This window comes from Patagioenas fasciata, chromosome 26, assembly GCF_037038585.1.
Source record: "Patagioenas fasciata isolate bPatFas1 chromosome 26, bPatFas1.hap1, whole genome shotgun sequence".
NCBI lineage: Eukaryota > Metazoa > Chordata > Aves > Columbiformes > Columbidae > Patagioenas > Patagioenas fasciata.
In genome coordinates, this window is record NC_092545.1 from 5926169 (window position 1) to 5952503 (window position 26335).

At 58.3% G+C, this 26335-nt stretch overlaps 2 protein-coding genes across 3 annotated transcripts; both read right to left on the reverse strand.

Moving 5' to 3' along the window:
• Positions 1–1165: 1165 nt before the first annotated feature.
• On the reverse strand, positions 1166–13169 carry SLC39A14 (solute carrier family 39 member 14). Its single transcript, XM_065856705.2, is given in 11 exon segments — positions 1166–3805; positions 4165–4349; positions 4788–4995; positions 5621–5806; positions 5891–6013; positions 6500–6669; positions 8766–8952; positions 9043–9306; positions 9943–10017; positions 12929–13094; positions 13096–13169. Coding segments are annotated over 11 exon segments (1785 nt in total). The 3' UTR covers positions 1166–3658.
• Positions 13170–14023: 854 nt separating this feature from the next.
• On the reverse strand, positions 14024–26181 carry PIWIL2 (piwi like RNA-mediated gene silencing 2). Of its 2 annotated transcripts, none has more exons than XM_065856654.2 (21): positions 25952–26181; positions 25790–25865; positions 25032–25205; positions 24834–24944; positions 24424–24541; positions 24187–24311; positions 23991–24071; positions 23548–23661; positions 23239–23427; positions 23053–23137; positions 22818–22904; positions 22563–22703; positions 22365–22478; positions 21389–21577; positions 20540–20641; positions 20331–20450; positions 20005–20093; positions 19711–19816; positions 18184–18437; positions 16562–16669; positions 14024–15291 (listed from the first exon to the last, which is right to left on the reverse strand). In XM_065856654.2, exons 1-21 carry the CDS (start codon positions 26139–26141, stop codon positions 15135–15137), a joined length of 2730 nt encoding a protein of 909 aa, XP_065712726.1. In that variant the 5' UTR covers positions 26142–26181; the 3' UTR covers positions 14024–15134. The 2 variants fall into 2 exon arrangements, with proteins under 2 accessions (XP_065712726.1, XP_071655464.1); XM_071799363.1 differs by having other exon boundaries at positions 15157–15291; positions 16562–16632.
• Positions 26182–26335: the final 154 nt, after the last annotated feature.

Consider the following 26335-nt stretch of genomic DNA (forward strand, 5'->3'; position numbering starts at 1 on the left):
CGCCGCCACACCGCCCTCCTCCCGCTCCCCCCTCCCCGTTCCGCACGGCCACTGCGCCTGCGCCAATCAGCGCCCGCCCCGCCTCGCCTCCGCCAATCAGCGCCCGCCCCGCTTCACCTCCGCCAATCAGCGCCCGCCCCGCCTCGCCTGCGCCTCAGCCCAATGGGCCCGGCGTCACGTGAGGGCTGTGCTTCCGCCCCTTCCTGCCGCCATCTTGGAGGGGAAGGGGGTGTTGCTAGGCGACGGGGGGGGCAACATGGCGGGCGGCCTGTGGGGAGGAGGCGCGATGCCCATTCCCTCCATGAGCCCCATGGGCACCTCACCTCGCACCATCCCCCTGCCATGGCCTCCCTTCTGTCCCCCCGACCTGCTTCAGAGCCAGTGGAGGAGGGGGGAAGCCACAGCGAGTAAAAATAAGCCACCATAGCCCACTTCCAACAGCACACGTGGAAGCACAGACAAGCGTTAACACTCCCACTGCAAACAGCAAAAAACCAGTTTGAGTTTGTCCAAGTCCACCCAGCATGGTTTGCTGGGTTTAACCTCCCTGCCGAGGTGCGTAACTCAGATTGCAGCTATTCACCAAAACATGAGGATTTTGCAGCAAAAACCGACCCACGTGGAGCCTGGGGGCACAGCCAGGACGTGTAGTGTGAGGCAAAAAAAGGGAAGTAGAAAAGCAAAGTGTGCTCTTTTAATTTTATTGTATATTTTTTCCCTTCCCCTTATGCAGGGTGGGGAAGCAAGGACAGAAATAACGCTGATCTGCACCAGGCTCCCTCATGTGATACGGAGAGGAATAAAACATCCCAAAACCTCCATCGCCCTTCAGCCGAATGTTGATGCTTGGAAATACGTTTAAAAAAGGAAAAAAATTTTAAAAAATCGAATTAAAAAGGGCTTTTCGACTCTTCAAGAGGACTCATTGAGCGCTATGGCAGGCGGGGGGAGCTGTCAGTGCCATCTTCTGTCACCAGGCTGCACTGCACAGCCCTGGAAATTGGGGCTGGAAAAGCACGATTGCATCACCCAGCCCGCCTCAAAAATGCCTTTAAAAATCCCTTTTCCCTCAGAAAAATCCTTCCCCTTGGAAAAGCCCCGACCTGGTGGAGCTCCCTTTCCACCCCAACCAGCTCTGGCCCCGCTAGAGCGGCTCGGAACCCTCTTGTCATTATGGAATAGACTTTTATTTGTGGAATCCTACAAATGACTTTACACTTCACGTGACATAAGTTATGGTCTTTGTTTCGGCGCGTTATCTCTTACAAACACCTGAGTTATCGGAATACTGAGATGGAACTTGAGCTTCGAACCGGACACGGGAAGGGAAACGTGGATGACGAAGAATAAATCCGTAACAAGCTCGGTTCGGGTCGTTTTATTCCTCCCGCTGGCCCTTTGGTGGGTCCCTCTTTGTAAGAAGCCTCGTTTCTCTGAGGGGTTTCACCCCCCGTCACCCCAAATCTCCACTTTGTAGGTTTCTCAAGAAATGGGGTTAAACTCCAAACAAGACGACGACAACCTTGGCGTCCCCACCGCGCGATGAGGAGCCCGCACCAGCCCCGAGGAAGCCGAGCGTCGGTTCTTGCCGCATTCCCAGCGGTCCAGGACCCTCCAGCCATAGCCTTTGAGTGCCCCGCGGTCCCGGGGGGGCAGACGGTGAGATTTCACCCCCCAGCAGAGGTTTTTCCACCCGAACCGCTCCTGCCAGCCGTGACGGAGCCCTGGCCGCGCTCTGCCCCGTGGAACGCCGCCAGCGACGGGAGCGCTTTCCAAATGCTTCCTTGAGAGAGGAGAGAGGGCACTTGTGCCGGCCGGAGGACTCAGATTTTCCACAGCGAGCCGGTCAGCCGTGGCTCTCGGGCACTTTCCAACACCGCTTTCCTCCAGACTACCCAAAAAATAGCAGCCAAAGCATGAAACGACCGTGACGTGCTGCAGAGGGGGCCAAACCGGGACAAATCACGCTGATTCGAGGGGATTTTGTCCCGCAAAGTGACTTATGGCGACCGTCCGCATGAAAAAAAGACACTGCGTGGAAAAAGCAGAGCCTGTCTCACCTAGAAGGCATCACCAGCCCCAGGGTGCTCCTGAGGAGGCTCCCAGCTCCTCGACACGCTGATAATTTAACCTCCTGGGTGCCAAGGGGACAAAGTCAACGCCTGGACTTGCCAAAGCCACCCAGAGCGGACCCACAGGGACACTGGCAGTGCCACATCTCAACGGGGGACTCGGCGACAACCGTTTGGAGCCCAAGAGGAGCATCATCCCACTGGTACCCGAGGCAAATTACTACAGCGAGGTACACACACACACTGAATTGCTTCTCAAAGCCGTCGCTCCTTCATCCCACGTACCCACGAGGGTAACCTGCCAAAATCACCTCCCGCTGATCCGCGTGGCCACAAACTCATCGCTCCTGGGTGCGGGATAAAGGGTTTTTTGCAGGGGGGAAAGGGGTGCAAGGGAACTTCAAGCAACATGGGTGGGGTGGGCAACGTTATCAATATGATAATAAGTCAATTCACGTAGTGAATCTGGGGAAAGCCAGCCCAGCAGCAGAGCCGCCAAGTGCCTGCAACACCCTCCTCTGGCTGCTCCCTGAGGCTGGAAACAACCTAAAGAGGTTCACAGTCTATTTTTGTTTTAAAAAAACAACAAACCACCTTCCCCCACCCCACCTCAGCAGCATCAGTGTTTAAAAAGCCGGCGTCCGTTCCCAGGTGTTGGCGGGAGCTTGGTCACAGTGTAAGGACCGATGGATCTGTCTGGGGAGCCCATGGCCGGGCAGGGGCTTGTGGTCCCGTGCTGCTCTCATGCCGTTCTTACCCCTATCTTCCCCCATGGAAGGAAAAGGGGTTTTTTCCACCCCCATAGAGCAGCAGGGACCTAAGGGAGGTCAGGGCATCCCGTTGGCCTCCTGGCCACCAGCCCACTTGTCAGTCCGGCCCGCGCAAGGTGCGGTTTGGTGTCCTCTGCTCCTGACACCCAGAATGTGCTTCCAAATAATAATTAAAAACAAAATAAATCCTCTTCACCCTGCTCTTCCCAGGGCATCGTTTGGGCTGCCAGGGCGGAACGGGAGCAAAAACCAAGACGTGGCTCCAGAGACGCGCTCTTCTGAAGACAGCAAAGGTGTTGCTCAAATCACGAGCTGTGCTCTTCAACCTCCTCTTCCTCGGCAGCCCCCTGTGCTCGAAGAGCCCAGCTCCGAGCTCTGGCTGCTGGGAAGCTCTGAGAAGGGTCTGTCCCCATCTGTCCCCATCGCACGCCCCCTGCCAAGGGGTCAGGAGAGCGTCACGGCCCGTCCGAGCACAAGGAGGGGAGCAAAACGGCAGGAGGAGCTCCTGTCTCCCAGTTCCATCCTTCCCAGGAGACGGGAGGAGAGAAGGGATATGACACTGGAAAAAGAGCCTCCGGTCAGTTCGGTCCTACGGCAAAGGGGAATAAGCTCCCCTCAACCTTCAACCAAAATAAAGTCTGTGGAATAGCTTTACAAGCAATGCCTCTTCTTCTGTAGTGTGCTCAGTGCCCGCACAGGTACCGTCGTATGCTTGCAGCAGGAAAATTAAAAAAAATAAAGAAATACCCCATTTCCCCCCGAAAAGAAAAACAAAAAAAAGGAAAAACTGGAACAGGGCTGCGCATCGGGCTGGTCCTACCCGATCTGGATCTGGCCCGAGTACATGGTGAGCAGCACCATGATGGTGAAGCCCGTCAGCAGCCCCGCGTTCTGGATGGCGAAGGTGATGAGCGCGCTGCCGTTCTGCTCGTCCTCGCGGCTCACCTCGTTCATCTCGGGGAACTGGCCAAGGGACAGAGAGCGACAGCGGGAATCAGCGCCAGGAGCTTCCCCGCTGCTTCCACCGTCCCGGCAAACACAGTCACGAAGAGACCCTCAAGATCAGCGAGTCCAACCATTCCCTGGCACTGCCCCATGTCCTGAGAACCTCATCTCCATCTGTCCAACCCTCCAGGGATGGTGACTCCAGCACTGCCCTGGGCAGCCTGTTCCAATGCCCCACAGCCCTCTGGGGAAGAAATTATCCCAAATTTCCAACCTCAACCTCCCCGGTACATCTTGGGGCTGTTTCCTCTTGTCCTGGCGCTTGTCACCCTGGCCAGGTCCCACCACACACCCCGAGCTCATCACTCATCACTCACCATGTCAGCCAGCGCGATGTACAGGAACATCCCCCCGGCCAGAGCGAAGATCCAGTTGGCGGAGAAGTGGCTGCCGGCCACGATACCGAAGGCCAAACCCACGTAGCAGCAGCAGGCGGAGATGAAGTTGAAGAACAGCGCTTGCCGGATGGTCATCCCGGCGTTCAGCAGGATGACAAAGTCCCCTGTGGGAGGGGAGGATGAGGATGAGGAGGGAGCAGCAGCATCGGGACAGCACCCAGGTGCTCGTATTCAATTGGCTTTTGTCCCAGGCCAAGCGTGGGCTCCCCACACCCACCGGCGCCGAGCGCTGACCACACCAACCACCTCCCAGCGCGTAAACTCGGACATTCCAACCCAAACCCAAACCGCCTCCGCCCTCCCAAACCAACAAGGTGTTTGTTTTTTTTCCTTCTTCAAATGTCTCCATCTAAATTTAAACCTCAGACATCATATTACCTCGATATTTTTAGAGCTGTGATTACTCAGTGTCGCTTACAGCCTTGCCTTCAATCCCCACCACCACCCTGTTTATTCCACCCCACATTTTTCTTTGGAGAAAAGGAAAAAACAGGTAGGACTGGGAAAGATCTCGCAGCGCCTTTCCCTGAGGATGCGCGTACCCAGCTCGTGCGGGAACTCCTCGCAGAGAATGGCCACGGACGTGCTGATCCCTTGGAAGACGGACACGGTGAAGGACGCCCCGATGGCCAAGCCGTCAATGAAGTTGTGGAGGCCGTCGCTGAGGGTGATCATCCACGCCAGCGTGCCGATGTCCGAGTACCGCACCTCCTTCAGCCAGTAGCACGCGCTCTGGGAGGCTTGGAGGTCCTGCCATGGCACCCCCAAAGTGTGGGGTCAGCACACAGGTGTTCTATGGGGGTCACTGCTCCCTCCACCAGCTGGAGAACCCACCTCTCCATGCATTAAATCCTCGCAAGGCTTTAAGCAAGCCGTTTGCTTTCCACCACCCACGGAGGATTTAGAATCACAGAATCATTTTGGTTGGAAAAGCCCCTTGAGATCATGGAGTCCAACCATAACCCACCCCTGGCACTGCCCCATGTCCTGGGAACCTCATGTCCGTCTGTCCAACCCTCCAGGGATGGTGACTCCAGCACTGCCCTGGGCAGCCTGTTCCAATGCCCCACAGCCCTTTTGGGAAGAAATGATCCCAAATTTCCCACCCCAACCTCCCCTGATGCAACTTGAGGCTGTTTCCTCTGCTCCTGGTGCTTGTTCCTGGGGAGCAGAGCCCGACCCCCCTGGCTCCAAGCTCCTTTCAAGCAGTTCAGAGATCAGAAGGTGTCCCCTCAGCTCCTGTTCTCCAGCTGAACCCCCAGGTCCCTCAGCCGCTCCCATCACACTTGTTCTCTAGAACATTTTGTGCAATGGGCTTCAAAACTGCTGCTTTTTTGCCACTGATGTTTTTCTTTCCACGCGAGAAGGCTCTAACCTGGACAGACAGGGAGCCCACCACGACCTTCTCATCCCCGGACGGGTTCTTGCACTCCAGTTCGCTGGTTATGTGAGGGATCATATGGTCCAGGTCCCCGTTCTGCAGCTTTTCGGTCACCCCTTCGTCCTGGTCCTTCTTGGACGGCAGAGCCTCGGGGCCGTAGTGGCTGTGCCCGTGGTGATGCTGCGGGACACGAGGGGTTCGGAGCTGTCACCAACTCCTGACATCTCTGCCCCTTCCCACCCCGCAGCCCCTGCTCGGCCTCACCTGGTCCTTCTGCTTCAGGAGCATCTTCAGCACCTTCTCGGTGAAGAAGAAGAGGTAGAAGCCCCCAAACACCACAGCAGATTTGGAAACGTAATAATCTTCTTGAGGGTTAAATCCGAACGCCTGCAGGCAAAAGGGGACAAGTGACAGGGCTGAGGAACAGCCTCTTTTGTCCCTGGCACCGCGGGGGCAACGCTGCCGCGTCCTGACCTCCCTAAGCAGCAGCTGCTTTGGGGCCAAACTCAAAAATAACACATTTCTGCACCTTGAATCTCCCTCAATCCCCCTCCAAACCGGCTGCACCGCAAGGCGTTGGATCCACCACCCTGCACCGGGGCAGGGATGCTAAAAACAGGCTCCAAAAGCCTCCGCTGTCTCAGCACAAAGGCCTGCGGGGCTGGAAAGGGCAGTAAAATAGTGTTTATCTGCATGGGAGGTCTCTCTGGAGCGATTCGCTTCCAAAAAGGGGGATCCCGAGCGGCTTCCAGCTCTTGGCTCCCCTCTGATGCCGCCTTCCCATTCTCCAGCCAGCGAGACACAGCCCCAAAGAGAAAAATTAATAGTAAAAATAATAAAAGAAAAGGACAAACCCGCCGGTGCTCACCCTACCTCGGGAATGAGCTGGAAGAGGGCGTTGGAGTAGAGAGTTCCAATCGCCAGAGCTATGAAGTAGAGGAGCAGCCGCTTGTAAAAGGTCTTCTTCATGAAGGGCACCACGCTGGCTCCCACCAGCGAGCAGAGGGAGATGACGGTGACGCAGAGGAAACCGTAACCCCAGACTGCGGCCAAACCCACCCCGGGGGGCAATTCGGACGAAGGGGGAGGTTGGTGGAGGGGGGAAAAAGGAGATCAATGTGGGGAAAAAGGGAGGGAGGGGATGGAATCCACGCCGAAAGGAAAGAGAGAGGAGGGAGGGAAGGGGGGAGAGAAGAGGACATTAATTAGTGATTGCTTGTTCATCTGGCATTGGTTCAATGGGGTGAACCTGGTGCTGAGCGGCTCTGGAAACGGGGAAGTTTTTTTGGGATGCCCCCACCAAACAAGCAGGAGAGGAGCCCTCAAGGGAGCAAGCGGCTCTCTTGTAGCCAGGGCTGGGTTTTGGCAGCCAAAAATCCTCAAAACCAGCCCAACCCTGCTCCCCAAGCCCCTGTGGGACATTTGGTGGCCGTTCCGGTGTCACCGAGCACCGAGGTCCCCCCGAGCATCCCGTACGCTCCACCCTCGCATCCCGCAGGACCGGGATGCTCCGACTGCTGGTGAGGATGGAGCGTACGGACATCATTTCGCTTCCTGGCAGAGCAGGAAACAGGCGCTTGGTTTTTACGTTCGGCGAATAACAATAATAAATCACAGTTCTGGAGTTGAAAAGGAGCCTTGAAAGAAACATCCCCTCGCCAACACAGATGAGGGGTTCGCTGCCCGAAAAGCCACGCTGAAAACCCAGCGGCAGCAAAGGGTGTTCTGCTCAGATTGCACTTTAAATTCGGAGTTTTAAGGCTGGATGTGCAGGAGCTTGGATCCAACTGATCATCCACGAGGGCTCCGCGAAGCCGCCGAGGAAGCAACGCGTGTTTTGCGGGTGTCCAACCCCGTAGCGCGTGGGCGCGTTTATTCAACTCCAGAACTGTGCAATTACAACACAATTAAATTTGCGATGTATCTGTCGGTCCCATCAGAGCACCAGGAAACCTCACGGAAGCGTAAAACCTCGCGGGAACATCGGGCTCGGAAATCAAAGGGGAGAGATAAAAACAAAATCAAAAGGCAATTGAAATATCTGTATAAACTGGTTGTTTCTCCGGGGTGTTCTCTGTGCTTTGACGCCCTGATGTTCCCAACGCCTCGCAGGTTTTGTTCTCCGCTAACACCGCATCTTGGTGGTTTTGGAGATGGGCAGCATGTGCATCCAGGAGAAAAAACACCCTTGAGAAGCCAAGAGCCCATGGGCAGGAGCAACCGGCTTCTCCCACCACCTTCCCGGACATCAGGAGGATGCGGCAGGACTGGAGGACATCCGGGAGTGTTTCCTGGTGCTCGGAGGGGTGCGAAAAGCCCTGAGACAAGCCCTGAGGCTCAGGTGACGGAGGGATCGGTTGGATTCGGCGGGGTGGAGGCGGAGGGTGCCTGGAGAGCCGCCCTCGGAGATGGGACGGAGGGGACTTTCAACCGCACCTCTGGGACGAGCTGGAAGAGCGCGTTAGAGAGCAGCGTGCCGATGGACAGCGCGATGAAAAACGTGAGGACCCGGCTGAAAAAGGCCTTCTCGGTACACGGTACGATGAAGACTCCGAGCAGGGAGGCCACGTTAATCATCGACACACTGAGAAAACCAAAGCCCCACACTGCGGAACGAGAAGAAACCAGGGCCAGACATTACCGAGGCTCTCGGTGTGGGGAGATACGGGGGGGGACGCCCCCAAAATCCTGGATCCGGGCAGGAGGAAAAGGTTCTCTCCAAGTCTACACCCTCGCATCTCTCCCTTTGCTCTGGGTGCTTCCACTGCGACACAAACGGTCACTTTCGTTGTGGGGCAGGTGGAAATTAAACCACTGGTTTGATCGGAAGAGGTTTCCCGAGCCGGCGCTGCGCTCAGGGCAGCTGGTCCAACACCTTGAGCATCGGCAGGACCGGGATGTCTGCAATTGTATTCACCATCCGCCAACGGGTCCCTAAATGTGCCACATCACCCCTTCCCACCCTCAGGGGCTCGCGGCTCGGTGTCCCCATCATCCCGCTGCCCCAAACCGCAGGGGCCCCTCTGACCATGTGCCATCGGGGGAAAACCCAGCTGCCTCTGCCAAACTGCGCCTGGGACGGGGAACGGGCTGTCCTGCGGGTTTTGGGGTGCCCCGTGCCCCCCAGTTCTCCGCTCACCTTCGGCCGAGCTGGGTCTGCTCTCCTCCGTCTGCTCGTTCTCCTCGTTTTCCAGCTTCTCGGAGGCGCAGGCCCCCGACTCCAGCTGCTGCAGGATGGTGGGGCAGAACTCCCTGAACTCGCTGTGCCCCACGGCCGAGCCCTCGCTCAGGTTGTGGATGGCGAAAAGCTCCGCGGAGCTGAAGCACTGGGGGAAAGGGAAAACACAGATGTGCCCTGAGACTCCCACAGCTCCCCAAAGGGTTTTACTGGGGGGTTCTGCGAGCCCCTGCCTTACCCGGGAGAGGTTCAGGCGCTGCTGTGGCTCTTGGGACGCATTTCCATGTCCCACCCCCACGTCCAGGCGGTTCAGCAGCGCCTTGAGCTGCTTGAGGCTGAGGGTTTGGCTCTCGCCGTAGCGCTGGAGGAGATCCTGGAGGAAGGAGGCTGCGGAGAGCCCGGGCACCGTGGCATCCCCGCCGGCCCGGACCCGCGGGCAGGGGAGCAGGCAGAGCAGCAGCAGCAGGCAGCAGCCCCGGGGGGTCATGGTGTTTGGGGGGTGCTGGAAGAGAAGCCACATGCTGCTGTTAGCTTGAGCATCCCCAGGCACCGATCTGCCACCCCACAGCGGATTTATGCACTGAGGGGGATACAGAGCACACGGGTCCCAAGAGGGAACTTGAAATCGCTGAGAGAAGGGAACGGAGCTGGGGAAGCAGTTGGAACGTGGATGGGGAGCGGCTGAGGGAGCTGGGGGGTTCAGCTGGGGAACAGGAGCTGAGGGGACACCTTCTGATCTCTGAACTGCCTGAAAGGAGCTTGGAGCCAGGGGGGGTCGGGCTCTGCTCCCCAGGAACAAGCGCCAGGAGCAGAGGAAACGGCCTCAAGTTGCACCACGGGAGGTTGGGGTGGGAAATTTGGGATAATTTCTTCCCCAAAGGGCTGTGGGGCATTGGAACAGGCTGCCCAGGGCAGTGCTGGAGTCACCATCCCTGGAGGGGTTAAACAGACAGGGATGAGGTTCTCAGGACACGGGTCAGTGCCAGGGGTTGGTTATGGGTGGACTCACTCTTGAGTGGCTTTTCCAACCAAAACAATTCTGTGATCTATGATCCCAGTTTTTCACACGCAACACAAGACCAACCACTTCTCCTCCCCCCAGTGCCAAACCCCCAGCACCCCCCCGATCCCCGCTCACCGCAGCCGTGCCGAGGGCTGGGGGGCTGGGACACAGCTCCGGGGGTCTCTCCAGCTCCGCACAACCTCGAGGTCCCTGGGGAAGAGCAGGCGGGGGGTCAGAACACACCGGGGTCCTGCAGCCAGCGACCCCGCACGCTCAGCACCAACACCGCTGCACAATTTGGCTCACACACCACGTCGGGTCCCCCCTGTGTCACCGCGGCAGGACACGCACCCCTCGGGGACCTCTGCACCCCCACGCCGGCATTTAGAGACGGGAACCCTGGGGTCAGAGGTGGCGTTTTCATCTGGTTATATTTTAACTATGATAATTACAATGAACTGGGTCCTTCCCAGCCACAACTGTAGACACCTTTATAGTGTTTGCCTAGAATCACTCCTTGCCCTCTGCGCTCCTTTCATATAAACCGGGGATCGATAAAAGCAGGGGTTCGCCCTCCGGTAGGCACAGGGTGTTAAGGAAGGGGCTTGGGGGTCCAGGCACGACCCACACGTCCCCCCCCGGCAGTGCCAGGGCGGCTGGAGCGGTGCCCGGGCAGCTTTCCTGGAAAAGCTCCGCCGAAAGGTGGACGGCCAATTCGGAATCCACCAGGACGCCGAGACAAATAACTCGCAATCCAGCAGCCCCATGCACCCCCCAGCCGTCCCGCTGCCAGCCCGGGGATCGGGGTACACCCTGCCTTGTGGTTCCCCCTTTTTGGGGGCTGCGATTTGCAGCCCCGGGATGGTTCGTGCACCCCGTCCTGCGCCCCGGCCCCCGCCACGCTCGCCCCGCGCTGACAGCTCGCAGATATCGAAAAAACAAGCCCGAAGCATTTTTGAAGCCCGGCCAAACAATTGTTCTGAAAATAACCCGGGGCTGGTTTTCGAAGCACGGTGCTGCCCGGGATGGTGAGGACAAACCCGGCGGGACCCCGTGTCCCCCGGGTCCCCTCCACAGGCACCCACATTCCCACAGGTTTTTACAAGCTTTACCGTGCTTTGTTCTCCAGGAGAACTCCAGCCTTGGAGGTTTTAGCCTCCTCCTGCCAGGGCTTAGCTCGGATGCTTTGGCTTAACCCCTTCTCCTCCCAAAACCAGAGAGCGAGCTCATCTGGTTTAGTGCTGCTGGCACCCTGCTCGGTGAGGACACTCGAGGGACCTTCAGCATCACCCACCTTCCTCTGCACCCCCCCTACCCAAATCCAGAGGGTCCCCTCTGGGCAACACACCCTTGGGAGCAGCAACCAGCCCGGGTGGCCACGTGGGACATGTGGGTGGCCCACAGTGACTCCCACAAGGTACACAGGGGCTGGCACGCAGCCCACGGTGGCAAAGGCCTGTGCACATCCCGCCTGCTTTTCCCTGTCCCCACCAGGAGCCACCATGCCCAGCACACACCGGTAACCACCAGCGCCAAAATCCTGGGGTTTCTCCCCCCCAAAAAACACCCGGGCGCACGCAGGGTGGAAAACCAGACCTCAACTTTCACCCAGCTGCCCGACAAAAGGCAGGAAGCGGTTTGCAGGTAGAGCCGGGCAGGGCTTGGGATCTGCACGGGCTCGCTGCCGATTTTAGGGCAGGAACGAGGTGGAAAAGCTGCCCCTTGGGATGAAAGGGACCAACCTGGGGGGGGTGGGGGGCTCAGACCCCCAGACACCACGGGGAGCCCAGCACAAAGCAGGAGGGTGCAAAACGCATCCAACCCCCTCCATCCCGGGGGGTAAAGGGGAGCTGCAGCAAACCCCCCGGGGATACAAACCATCATCACCGGCCGAGCGGGACCCCCTCCCCAAAACCCCCCGGCCTCCCACCCGTTGCCTTCAAGGGCGTCCTCTCACCGGCCGCGGTGCCGCGGTGCCTGACCTACTTTATCACCGCCGGGACGGGGCAGAGCGAACAAACCGCCGCGGAGGGGGGGACACGGAGGGACGTGCCCGGGAGCGATGCCCAGCGGCACCGAGAACGCGACGGAGCTGCCAGGGCCCCTCTTTTCCTTTCCCGCGTCCCCTGGGTTCATTTCCCAGAGCTCATCGATCCCGGTCGCAAACCAACCCCCCCCCCCGCGACCGGGAAGGTGACGCCAGGGACAAGAAACGCTGGCAAAGCCAAGCGTGACCCCGGCGACGTCAACCCCGTGCCAGATGCTTCCCGAAATCCCGCACGGGGACGGCTCGCTGTCGCAAATTCACATTGAGGGGAGCCCCCAAACCCCATCTCCTGGCAGGGCGGTTTGCGGGCAGCGGTCCCGACCTCCTTCCGGAGCAAAAGCTGCTCCACGTGTCTGGCAGCGAGGGCAGGACCTGCCCGCAGGATGGGGGGGTTCCATGCCCAGCCTGCCACGCTGACACCGAGCCCGCCCCGGCCTCTCCAGACAGCTTCTTGTCCCTTAATGTCCCCTAAACCCGGCCCGCAGGCCTTGCTGCAGGCAGCAAAACCCAGACTATCGCACCCCACGCGGACCCCCCGGTCCTGCCCCAGTGTCCCCCGATGTCCCCTGCCCCATCGCAATGCTCGGTGTGTCCCCTCAAAACACTGCTCCCTGGCCCCTTTGCACCCTGCTTGGCCCCAGAGCTTGCACCGTTGCTGCCAGACCCCATAGACGGGTCCTGCGCCCCATAGGCAGGTCCTTCTCCCCCGTTCTCCCCATAGATGGGTCCTCTGCTCCACATATGGATCTTCTACACCATACCCACTGCTTCCCGCACCCCAACTCGGCCCCAAACCCCACGAGCAGCCCCAAGGCGAGCCCCAGAGATGCTCCCCAGGCCCTAAGCGCGGTTCTAAGCGCCGTCCTAGACCCTAAAGCCGGTCCCGCACGCCAAAGCCGGTCCCAGACCCACCGCCGCTCGCCGCATCCTTCCCCGCATCCTTCCCCCATCACCCTTCCCGGCGCTCGGGGCTCGGTCCCCCCGCCGCCCTCCCCGCGGGGCCGCATCCCCGGGGCCGGTCCCCCGTTGGTCCCCCGGCCCGTTCCCCGTTCGTCCCCGTCCATCCCCCGGTACCTCCCGCCGCTCCCGGTGCCCCCGCTCGCTCCGGCCTCGCAGGGCGCACGCTCGGGCGGCGGCACGGGGAGCGCTGCCATTGGCTGGCGTCACCCGGAGCCCCGCCCCCCCGCGGCCACGCCCCGCCCATCCCGGAGCATCGCGGGGCGGCACACGGGACCCCCCCCCGGGGACACGGGGCATCGCACGGGGGTCTGTGGCACCCACGGAGCCCTAAACCAGGCCTCGGGGTACCGGGCATCCCACGGATCCCCCCAAACACCCTTTGGGAGTAACGGGCACCCACAGACCGCCCCCCGCCCCGGGGACACCGGGATATCCCACGAACCCCCCCAAACACCCTTTGGGAGTAACGGGCACCCACAGACCCTCCCTGGGACACCGGGACATCCCACGGACCACCCCAAACACCGTTTGGGAGTGACGGGCACCCACAGACCCAAACTGGGGACGTCCCACAACCCCCCCCCCAAACACCCCTCGGGAACATCGGGCACCCCACAGGTTCCCCCTGGGGGACAGAGCGTCCCATAGAGACCCCCCTTCGGGGTATATGGCACTGAACAGCCCCCCCAGGCATCCCTGGGGGGCACAGGGCACCCCATAACCCACCACCCTGAGCACCTTTTGGGGACACCCACAGACCCCTCCCGTGCAAACAGGGCACCCCATAGACCCCCTCCTTGAGTAAATGACACCGCAGACCCCACACAGTGTCCCTTAGGGGCACAGGACACCCCACAGACCCCTCCCCAAATGGAGAAGGCACCCCAGGGACCCCCATAGTGGTACAGGGCACCCCAGGGGAGACAGGGCACCCCAGGGACTGCATAGGGCTACGGGGCACCCCAGGGACCCCCTGGCCACCCCTCAGGGACACAGAGCACTACACCCCCACTTTGCACCCCCCCCAAACTTCACCCCACACCCGGGTTGAGCAAAAGTCCACAGGGGTCAGCAAATAAATGGGGATAAAAGCTGCAATCACCACGGTGGGGGGGGCGGTGAATGATTAACTCGGGGACACGGTGACACCGCTGTGTGTGTCCCCCCCATCCCAGGACCCCCCGGGAAAGAGGAGTGACAAGAGGGACCAGCTGTCAGCAACACTTTTATTGAAGTCAACTGAAAACTATAGGTACAGCAAAAAAAATACAATAAATGCGAATATTTTCAACCTTTTCCCATTAAAAGGAGGGGAGAGGTGGGCGGGGGGGCTCCCACTGTACCCCAAATCCTACCCCTGCTCACACAGGTGAAATCGGGGTGATTTTGGGGGTGCTTTTGCTCTGCAGCCCCCAAATGGCTTCAGGCTCCATAGGCTCAAATATGGCAAAATAACACCCGGAATACCCGAGAACTCAAACAGGAGCTTTTGGCCTCGGGATCTCGAGCGGCCCCCCCACCGCCATGAAATAATAAGTAATAATAATAATGATGATGATAAAGGTTCTTGAGAAGCCAGTGAATTCTGAAGGAGGCGCCGAGCAGCCAAACCGGAGCCGGTATTGAGAAACCGGAGCTCGAAAAGCAAAGGAAGGAGTTTAAACTGGCAGCAAGAGATTGGGGGAAGGAACATCAGAAATCTTTGGGTTTGGGGGAAAAAATACCCGAAATATTCGGATTTTGGGGGGAAATAATACCAGAAATCTTTGGATTTGGGGGGGGAAATAATACCCAAAATATTTAGATTTTGGAGGGGAAAAACAGCATAAATTTTTGGATTTTGGGGGGAAATAATAGCATAAATCTTTGGATTTTGGGGGAAAATAATACCCAAAATATTTGGATTTTGGGGGAAAAAAATAGCATAAATCTTTGGATTTTGGGGGGAAATAATACCCAAAATATTTGGATTTTGGGGGTAAATAATATGAGAAATCTTTTTATTTGTGGGGAAATAGAAGAAACCTTGAATTTGGGGGAAAACCCAACAGAAATGTTTGGATTTGCAGGGATGAGCTGCGTCACTTTTAGGGCTTATTTGCTCCGATCCCTTTGCTGGGAGGACTGGAAACCAGCGCGGGGTTCTGCTCCGGGTTCATTCCCATTGAGCTCAACCCCGGTGGCTCCGGGTACCACCCGAGCATCCTCCTAAACCCAACGGTGAACCCAAGCGCGGTGATAAATTAAACACATAAAAACCCCCCATGTGTAAGGGAATCCAACCCTGAGCTCCTGGGGGTGCGGAACCCCAATGGTGCGGCTATAGGAAGAAGAGCCTGTCGCGGAGCTGAGCGCCGGGCTCGTGGTGCAGGACCTGGCCGGCCAGGAACGCCAGCTTGTGCGCGTACTTGCAGGGCGCTGGGACGCGCACGGTGCCCGGCCAGTTCCAGTACAGGTGACACAGCTTGAAAGTCAACCTGGGGACATCGAGAAGGGACATTAGTGCTCTGTGACACCCCCGCGTCGCGGGTTTGGGGAGGATCCTGCTCCCTACAGCAGCGCCCAACCCCAAACCTCCTCCCATGGGTGCTTTTTCCCCCCCTCGATTTCACCATTTCACCATTTTCATTCCCCCAATTTCATCATTTTCTCCCCCCCAATTCCCCCATTTCCCCATTTTCTTCCCCCCAATTCCCCCATTTCCCCATTTTCTTCCCCCCAATTCCCCCATTTCCCCATTTTCTTCCCCCCAATTCCCCCATTTCCCCATTTTCTTCCCCCCAATTCCCCCATTTCCCCATTTTCTTCCCCCCAATTCCCCCATTTCCCCATTTTCTTCCCCCCAATTCCCCCATTTCCCCATTTTCTTCCCCCCAATTCCCCCATTTCCCCATTTTCTTCCCCCCAATTCCCCCATTTCCCCATTTTCTTCCCCCAATTCCCCCATTTCACCATTTTCTTCCCCCCAATTCCCCCATTTCCCCATTTTCTTCCCCCCAATTCCCCCATTTCCCCATTTTCTTCCCCCCAATTCCCCCATTTCCCCATTTTCTTCCCTCAATTCCCCCAATTCCCCATTTTCTTCCCCCCAATTCCCCCATTTCACCATTTTCTTCCCCCCAATCCCCCATTTTCTTCCCCCCAATTCCCCCAATTCCCCATTTTCTTCCTCCCAATTCCCCCATTTCACCATTTTCTTCCTCCCAATTCCCCATTTTCTTCCTCCCAATTCCCCCAATTCCCCATTTTCTTCCCCCCAATTCCCCCATTTCACCATTTTCTTACCCCCCAATTTCACCATTTTCTTCCCCCCTGATTTCACCATTTTCTTTCCCTCCAATTTCCCCATTTCCCCATTTTCTTCCCCCCAATCTCCCCATTTCCTTCCCCCCGTTTCCCCCCAGCTCTGGGTGCCGATACCAGCCCATCACCCTCATCACCCAGGTACCAACCAAGCCGCGTTTGCACCCGCAGCACCTCCGCGAGGTCACCGAGGCCAGCGCCGGGTGACCCAGATTTTCCTCCGCCACCCTTGCAATCAATTCCCTTTACCACCCTTTAAATTACCCCCTTATCACCCTCCCAACTCATTATTCCCCATAGAAACGATGCAAAACGGGTGCAACCCACGGAACCCTCCCGGTCAACCCAGCGCAAAGAGCATCCTCAACGAGCACCTCCCTCCCTCCCTATGAAGGCGGGGGGGTGTTTTAGGGCCCCCCCCGGTTTTCGGGGTGCTGTGCTCACCTCTGCAGGTGCTCGGCGCTGAGCTGGGCCGTGTTGAGCACGCAGACGTAGCGCGTGGGGACGCTGCAGCCCTGGCGCGACCGGTGGGCGAGCAGAAAGAAATCCTGCCTGGGACCCAGCACAAGGCGCTCCATTGCACACCAGCACCGCTCACACACGAGGGGGCGTTTTGCACACCAGGGCTTCTTTTTGCACACCAGGATCTTTTCGCACACCAGGGCTGCTTTTTGCACACCAGGATGTTTTTGCACACCAGGGCTGCTTTTTGCACACCAGGATCTTTTTGCACACCAGGTCATTACTTTCTTCCCCACAAAGCTTGTTGAGCACACAAGGGGCTTTTTGCACACAAGGGGTTTCATTGCACATAAAGGGCTTTTTTTTGCACATAAAGGGGGTTTTTGTCCACAAGGGGTTTTATTGCACACAAGGGGTTTTTTTGCACACAAGGGGGTTTTTTGCACACAAGGGGGTTTTTGCACTTCAAGGGGGTTTATTGCCCACAAGGGGTTTTTGCACATAAAAGGGTTTTTTTTTGCACACAAGGGGTTTTATTGCCCACAATGGGGTTTTTTGCACACAAGGGGGTTTTATTGCACACAAGGGGGTTTATTGCACACAAGGGGGTTTATTGCACTTAAAGGGGGTTTTTGCACTTAAAGGGGGTTTTTGCACTTAAAGGGGGTTTATTGCCCACAAGGGGTTTTTTTGCACACAAGGGGGTTTATTGCACACAAGGGGGTTTTTGCACACAAGGGATTTTTTGCAATTAAAGGGGGTTTTATTGCACACAAGGGGGTTTTATTGCACAAAAGGGGTTTTTCTGCACTTAAAGGGGGTTTTTGCACTTAAAGGGGGTTTTATTGCACACAAGGGGGTTTTTGCACATAAAGGGGTTTTTTTTTGCACACAAGGGGTTTTATTGCCCACAATGGGGTTTTTTGCACACAAGGGGGTTTTTGCACATAAAGGGGGTTTTATTGCACTTAAAGGGGGTTTTATTGCACTTAAAGGGGGGTTTTGCACATAAAGGGGTTTTTTTGCACATAAAGGGGGTTTTATTGCACATAAAGGGTTGTTTTTGCACACAAGGGGGTTTTTGCACATACAGGGGGTTTTTGCACATACAGGGGTTTTTTTTGTTTTGCATACATGGGGATTTTTTTGCCCACAAGGGGTTTTATTGCACATAAAGGGGGTTTATTGCCCACAAGGGCTTTTATTGCACACCAGGGTTTTGGGGGTTTTGCACACCAGTTTTCTGGTGTTTCTTGCACACCAGTTTTCTGGGGGTTTTTTGCACACCAGTTTTGGGGGGGGGTTTGCACAGTAGGGCTTTTCTTGCATTTTTGCACACCAATTTTTGGGGGCTTTTTGCCCACCAGATTTTTGGGGTTGGTTTTGCCCACCAGATTTTTGGGTGTTTTTTTGCGCACCAATTTTGGGGTTCTTCGCACACCAATTTCTGGTGGTTTTTAGCACACCAGTTTTGCACACCAATTTTCAGGGACTTTTTGCACACCATTTTTTGGGGCTTATTTTGCACACCCATTGTCTTTCCCTATGCACCCCACTCACCATTCCCCCTCTCCCCCCGAATCCGCGTGGCCGCCCCCACTCACCACTGTGAGCTGGTGACCGTGTGGTCGATGACGGTGCCGGGCGGGGGGGCCGTGAAGGGCTCGGTGGCGCCGGTGTAGAAGTTGGTGCTGATCTGCTTCTGCACCACCAGCACCGCCATGCGCGGTTGGTAGCTCTCGAAGGTCTCGAAGCATCGCTGCATCTGCGGGATCTCGTACTTGAGCACGGTGTCGAGCTGGCTGTCGGACACGCCGTCCCGGTACACCACCAGCTTCTTGGGCAAGCAGTGGTTCATCTGGGCGAGGAAAATGGGAAACACTCAGTGGTTTTTACCCCCTCCGTGCTTCGGAGCGGTTGGTATCACGGTATCACAGTATGTCTGGGATTGGAAGGGACCTGGAAAGCTCATCCAGTGCAATCCCCCCATGGAGCAGGAACACCCAGCTGAGGTTCCACAGGAAGGTGTCCAGGCGGGTTTGAATGTCTGCAGAGAAGGAGACTCCACAACCTCCCTGGGCAGCCTGGGCCAGGCTCTGCCACCCTCACCAGGGAGAAGTTTCTTCTCATATTTAAGTGGAACCTCCTGTGTTCCAGTTTGAACCCATTGCCCCTTGTCCTGTCATTGGTTGTCACCCAGAAGAGCCTGGCTCCATCCTCCTGACACTCCCCCTTTCCATATTGATCCCCATGAATGAGTCCCCCCTCAGTCTCCTCTTCTCCAGCTCCAGAGCCCCAGCTCCCTCAGCCTTTCCTTACACGGGAGATGCTCCACTCCCTTCAGCATCTTGGTGGCTGCGCTGGACTCTCTGCAGCAGTTCCCTGTCCTTCTGGAGCTGAGGGGCCACAACTGGACACAATATTCCAGATGTGGTCTCCCCAGGGCAGAGCAGAGGGGCAGGAGAACCTCTCTGACCTACTGACCACCCCCTTCTAACCCACCCCAGGTACCATTGGCCTTCCTGGCCACAAGGGCCCAGTGCTGGCTCATGGTCACCCTGCTGTCCCCAGGACCCCCAGGTCCCTTTCCCCTACACTGCTCCCTAATAGCTCAATCCCCAGCCTATACTGGAACCTGGTGGATGGAGACGCGTGTCCTGGTGCGCACCAAGTCCCCAACTCAAGGAGATTTAAGGTTGCGAATTCAAACCCTCAGCAAAACACGTTTTAAAACAAGTTTTAAAGCATTTGGTGGGGCACAAAAATTCACCTTTCCCACCCGCAAAGGGATGGGAAAACACCCACGAGTGGGTCGTGGCCACTGTCCCGGCACACGCGGCTTTTCTCACGCTGGGGACAAGAGGCCAGGGTTTGGTAATTCGGCGCTGATAGGGGCAGGGGTGTAACGCGGCTTTTCCAGCACAAACTAATCCCCCGGGCCGGTTTGCACGTTCAACAGATAAGGGTGAAACGTCCCCGGTGTGCGTGGCCACGGGTGCCACATCCAGTCCAAAGGCTGCCGAGGGCGTTTGCTCAGCCGCACGTACCCCGGGTGGTGAATTTGGGGTGTTTTCCCCTCGCTTTGGGGTGTTAAAGGGCAGCGGGGGGGTTTGGATAAGGCTGGGGGTCACCTCGTAGAAGTGCTGGAGGGCATCGGCCAGGCAGAGGCGCAGGCTGTCGGCGATCTCCTGGTGCGGCATCTGGAACACCACCCGCGAATACCACTTGGTGAGGACGCTGGGGATGGAAAAGGGGGGACAAAATCCAGGTGAAAACCTCCCCATCTCGCCAAAGGCCACCCAGACGCCGCGCAAACGCAAAACCGACCCCGGCAACACGCGAAATAAACACGGGGTGGCACCAGCATCACCAGTTTCCAAGTAAACGGGTGGAAAACCGTCCCCCAATTTTGGGGGAGTACATACGGGTTCATGCTGGCCACGAAGCCGATGACGGAGCGCATCCCTTTGTTGTGGCCGTGGTAGACGTCCATGCCGATGACCATCAGCTGTTTCTGAGCAGGGGGGAGAAAATAAGAGGCAGGTGGGAGTTTGGGATAAATCAGACCCAGCTCTCTCCCGCTGCGAGGGATGTGGAGCACAAAAAAAGAGAAGATGCCAGCCCAAATCCTCCAGATTGCTCATTTACAACCTCAGTGGGAAGGCTGTGATTGCAAGAGTTTACACCCCAGAGCGTGCAAACTCATTGCACGCGTGTGCCAAGTGGTTGGTGTTCATTTTTCCCTCCTTACCAGGGGGATATCGACCCCCCAGAGCTCGCCGCCCAGCTTGCAGTTGATCTGCAGCAGCACCTTCTGCACCACGCTCCTCATCTTCACCGCCGGCCCCATGAGGGTCTGGGCATTGATGACCTATAGAAGTGGGGAAAAATAGAGGCAAAAACAACGCTGGAGATGCTCACGGCGTCCCCGTGCTGGTGGTCTCTTCCCATCGAGCCCACCTGGGAGGGCACCGGGGACTGGACGCTGCAAAGCTTCTTGATGGCTGCGTACAGATCGTCGCGGTTGCCGGAGATGATGCACAGGAGCAGCTGCACCTTGTCCTGCGGAGAAACGCGGCACGGCGAGGGCGACGCACCAGAGCACCCAAAAACCCTCCCTCCCCCTCGGACAAGTGGTGCAGGTTCGACTGAAAATGGGTTCATTTTCTTTAGAAACTTTTCTTTTCCATGCTCATTATTTGGAGCAAGAGATACCAGCACAGCACAGAGTTAATGGGTTTAATTGCTCTGGTTTGAGAGCCACGGACACGCTGAGCTCTGCCCACAGGTGTGAGGCAGCGAGGAAGGGGATGGATGGACGGACAGACACCAGCCTGAGCAATAAGTGTTCCATCCCATTAGCATCATGCTAATTATTTAAGGAGTTGGGGCCTTCCAGTTTCAGGCCCTCTGGGGTGTTCTCCCTCCCTCTTTCAGGTGTTTTCGCTCTTTTTATTGCCAGAGTTTTGGTGTGGGACGTTTCATTCGGCTTTTTGCCGTTTGGCAGAGGCCTCTGAGCCTTTCTGCCCTTTTCCTCTCTTTTCTCTCTCCAGGATTGGCTTTGGGACACTGGCTGCTCAGCGTGTTTGTGAGGAATTGCCTTGAGTATCTTTCATTTCTATTTTATATGTGTATTTACTAGTAGTGTATTAGTGTTTTATTTCATTAAACTGTGTTTATCTCAACCCTTCCCTTTTGATTCTCTCCCCTATCTGGGGAAGGAGTGAGCGAGTGGCTGCGTGGCTGCACTGCCCACCCGGGATAAACCATGATGCACGCAAACCGAGCCCCAAACCCCCTGCTCCTCACCTCGCTCCCCAAAATGCCCCGGATGGTCTTGGTGTAGGTCTCGATGCGGTCGTCCTTCAGCTCCAGAATGGCGGGCGGGCCCACGTGCATGCCCATGGAGCCACAGGAGCGCTCCATGGTGGCCGTCAGCTCCCTGGACACGTCCTGCAGCCGCTTGGGGTAAACCAGCACCCAGTAGTTCATGGAGATCTGGGAGGGGATGACGGAGGAGAGGGGATGACGGAGGAGAGGGGATGACGGAGGAGAGGGGATGACGGAGGAGAGGGGATGACGGAGGAGAGGGGATGACGGAGGAGAGGGGATGACGGAGGAGAGGGGATGACGGAGGAGAGGGGATGACGGAGGAGAGGGGATGACGGAGGAGAGGGGATGACGGAGGAGAGGGGATGACGGAGGAGAGGGGATGACGGAGGAGAGGGGATGACGGAGGAGAGGGGATCGAGGGGATGATGGAGGGGGAGAGGGGATCGAGAGGAAGATGGAGAGGGGATCGAGGGGATGATGGAGGGGGAGAGGGGATCGAGAGGAAGATGGAGAGGGGATTGAGAGGAAGATGGAGAGGGGATCGAGAGGAAGATGGAGAGGGGATCGAGAGGAAGATGGAGAGGGAGAGGGGACGATGGAGGAGAGGGGATTGAGGGGACGATGGAGGGCGGGAGTAGAACAGCCCTGGACTCAGGGCCCAACCACACGGTTCCCAGCTGGGGGAAATTCGGGAGAGGCAAAGCAGCCCGAGAGAAAAGTAAAAAGCGCATGAAAATACCCGACTGCTGTGCTCTGAGAGCCTTGAGCCTCTCCAAGAGGAGGACACAGCCACGTACCTCTAACGCCCTTCGGAAAAACAGCGTGGAGCCAACATAAACAAGGGAAGGGTTTTAGCTCCAGTAAGCGTAGCCGGGATGCCAGCACTAAGAAAACCCAGCCCGGTTTTCAAACAAGGGGATATTGTTGCGAGGGCCGAGCTGGGGGGGCTCACCGCCGAGATCGGGGCTTCTTGCGTGAGCTCCTTGTTCCAGCTCAGCTCCTCGTTGGGGATGAACGAGCTGTACCGCAGGTTGATCCTCTCCATGGGTAGGACACGGCCCTGCGTCTAAACGGAGCACAAACCACTGGTGCAGCCAGTGCCTCTGCTTTTGGGGGGACATATGAGAGTCTGCCCCCCTGCAGCCCTTACCCAGTGGATGTTGGGGTCCAGACGGAGCCCCCAGCGCATCAGCTCCCCCGAGGCGTCCGCGTTGTCCTTGATCCTGCGCAGGAGGTTGGTGAGACTGGCGTAGTGCTGGCTGGGGCTCTGCAGCATCTCCCGCGTCACATCCTGCAGCGGGCGGGCAGTTGGGGAACCCCCCCAAGGTGTGATTTGGGGGCTCTGAGCTCCCCCAAGCCGCAGCTCAGCTCTCAGGTAAGCAGGGTCCATCAAACATGCTCTGACCTTCAACATTCGGCTGTTCTTCTTCACCTCGGGGATGCCGGTCATGAAGGTGAGCTCCGGCACCAGCAGGACCATGTCCAGCTGACGCTGCGGGGAGGGGAACAGGCACCGTCAGCCCCCCCAGGGGGGCTGTAAGCCCCGAACCCCCAAACTATGGGCAGAACAGGGGCTGGAGGAGCTGAGAAAAGACCCTGGGTCTCAACCTCCCCTCCCCAGGTCCCCGTGTCTTGCTCACTCTCCCATCCGGCATCTGCTTTTCCCTGGGCCTGTGGATGAGCAGCGGCTGGTCCAGCTCCTTGATGGTGATGCCGTAGGCTTTGCTGGAAAACCAAAACATCCCGGAGATGGCATCAGGTGAGATATTCCCACCCCTCGGGCATCAAAGACACTCATCCCAAAGGATGCACCGGCAGGTCCCTACCTGTAGTAGTCCACAAACGCGACCTCCTCGCCGCTTGCCAGGGTGAACCTGTCCCTTGGGGTCTTGTTCCAGTCGATGTCGTCCACGCGGTAGGTGCGGTTGTTGTAGCGGGTGATGACCACGCTGCCCACCAGCTGCTTGGTGCACTCATCCTGGAAGCTGTTGGGGTCTTGCTTGTAGATGTTGTTCCTGCAACAAGGAGGAGACGCTTGTGGTGATGCTCCCAGCCCGTGCTGCCCCAAAACCAAACCATCTTTTGGCAAACGGCACCGGCGACCGCGGCTGCCGATTCTCCCCCTTCTCTCTTACATGAAACTCAGGACGGAATCGCTGCGGACGACTTTGTGGATGGAGTTGACCAAGAGGAAGAGGCCGCCGTCTTTCTTGCGGATGCTGACGGAGTATCCCGGCCAAATCTGCAGCCTGTGCCCGGACGAGAAGGTGCCCAACGGCGCCGGGGTTGGAACTGGAGCTGCCAGAGGAGCCGCCAGCCACCCCTCTCGCCAAGGAGCGCTCAGAACCCACGGGGATTTATTTCCCAGCTGGCTGCCAGATTCCAGCTAATAACCCCTGAATCGCGCCGCAGAAAACAGGCGCCCGGAGGTCAGGCTAACCGGAGGCGGCCAAGAGAGCCGACCTGGCAAAGACTCCTGAATTTCCAGCCTCGTGCTGCTGCCAGGGGTGACCAGGACATCCCCGTCTCCCTCTCATGCACTTGGGAAGCGCCAGGAGGAAAAGGTGTTGGTACCCACCTGTAATGTTGAACTATGGTGGCCTGGGTGGGTTCAAAGAAATTTCTCCCGACAAGCTTCAGATCTAAGATTCTCATCACCCTAGAAAAAGAGAAATAAAAGCAGGATGGGCTCAGGCTCAGAGGAAGGAGGAGGAGGAGGAGGAGGAGCAGGGTGTTTTCCTTGGAGTTTGGGGAGGGTCTCTGCTGCTCCTCACCTCCGGAAAACCACGTTGTAAAAGGGGATGCAGAGATCCGAGCTGGGTTCAAGGACCTTGGTCATCTGGATGGTGATGGTCACCTCCTCGCTGTCACTCCTCCTCTGCGTCTTCAGTCTGACGGTCTGCAGGGCGAGACGGGGCGATAGGGGTGCTCTCACATCCAGGGGGGGCTCCCCCACGCCCCCAAATTGGCTAAAACAACCTCACCCTGGGGTGGGTCACGTTGTCCCTCACCTGGGGGAGCAGGATGGGCAGGAAGAGGATGGAGCCATCAAACGCGGTGACGTCCCCGGTCACCTCCCGGTGCTCCTTCAGCATAGCGAAGCGCATGCTCCTGCACTCCACCTCGGGGCTGCCGGAGATGGGGACACATCATCTGTCACCACTGGCAAACCCTCAGTCCTCCAACCCACCTCTGTCCCCTGCTTGCGACCCCAAAAACCCCCCGAAGGGGAAAAGCCGGAGCTGATTTGCTTTGCTGCCCTGCAGCAGCTCTGTCCACAGTGCCATGGCTGCGACGGCCGCTCCATCTAGTGGCTACCGGGACAGAGGGAGGGATGTGGAAGGAGGGGAGATGGAGTAGGGGACACCCACCCTCTGAGGGGGCTGCGGGGGACCCCAGCCCCCCATCCCCAGGCCAGTACCTGAAGGTGACGTGGTACTGGTAGACGGCTTCATTCTGGCAGTGGATTTTAACTGAGTTCAGCCCCACGGATACAGTGGTTCCCTTCGCCACCGGCTTTGCCCCCAGTGTGCTAAGAGAGACAGGGTGGCCAGTTGTGACCCCAGCCAGCGTTCAGACCCCAAAATGCCAGGTGGGGGCTCACAAACACTTCACTCACGGTTTGCTGGCAGGCTGGGGGCGCGCTGGCGTGGACGTGGGCGGCCAGGAGGGCCGGGATCCCGGCGGGCGCAGGGCGGGTGTGGTGGTGATGCTGGGCTTCCCGCGGGACGGAATGGCCACGTCTCTGCCGGGCGGCACGGGCAGCGCGTCCCCTCTGCCCCGCCACAGGATCCTGTGTCCCCAGGGTGGGTAGAGGTGAGTTCCAGCACTCTGGGGACACGCTGGCAGCATCCTGGCTGCAGACCCCCGGTGACAGCCCTCCCCACCACCCCTGGTGCAGACGCCTCGCTGGCCCACGCCCCACATGCAGTGGGTGTTCCCAAATTTCCAGCCTCAGCCTCCCCTGGCGCAACTTGAGGCCGTTTCCTCTGCTCCTGGCGCTTGTTCCTGGGGAGCAGAGCCCGACCCCCCCTGGCTCCAAGCTCCTTTCAGGCAGTTCAGAGATCAGAAGGTCTCCCCTCAGCTCCTGTTCTCCAGCTGAATCCCCCAGGTCCCTCAGCCGCTCCCATCACACTTGTGCTCCAGCCCCTCACCAGCTCCGTTCCCTTCTCTCAACTCGCTCCAGCACCTCAAGGCCTTTCTTGTCCTGAGGGGCCCAGAACTGCCCCCAGGATTCGAGGCTTGGCCTCCCCAGTGCCCAGCACAGGGACGGTCACTGCCCTGGGCCTGCTGGCCACACCAGCGGCAAGTAAACCAACAGAAGGACTCAGGAGTGGAGATACGGGGTCATGGGGACACAGGGATATGGGGACTCACCGCCCACGAGTGGGAAGCGCCACCAACCCCTCATTCTCCACAGCCAGGCTGGGCCGTGCCAGAGCCTCCTCCACACCTGTGGCACAGAGAAAGGGGACAACGAGCAGTGAAGGGGAACTGGCCGGGCCTCCCCGACCCCCCCACCGGGGCACAAGCACCCACCCACGGGCCAGTCCCCCGCCTCCAGCGGCGGGCAGGGCCGCTCGCCCAGCCCCAGCTCGCACAGCATGGTGGAGAGCGGCAGCTCGGGGTGGGCCAGGCGCTGAGCGCGGCCCGGGAGCCCCCGCAGCCGGGCCGGGGGAGCGGGGCCCACGGCGGGGCCGGGCAGGCGGAAGGGCCGCGGGGGATCCATGGGCGCCGCGTCGAGAAACCGGCGGGAGCCCCGGGCACGCCGCCCCACGCCGAACTGCGCAGGCGCGGACACGCCCACACACCCCAGACCACGCCCCTTTGGTGGGCGGGAGAGCCGGGCACGCCCCCGCACGCTGCACTGCGCAGGCTCAGACACGCCCTCACACAAGAGACCACGCCCCGTAGGTTGGCGGG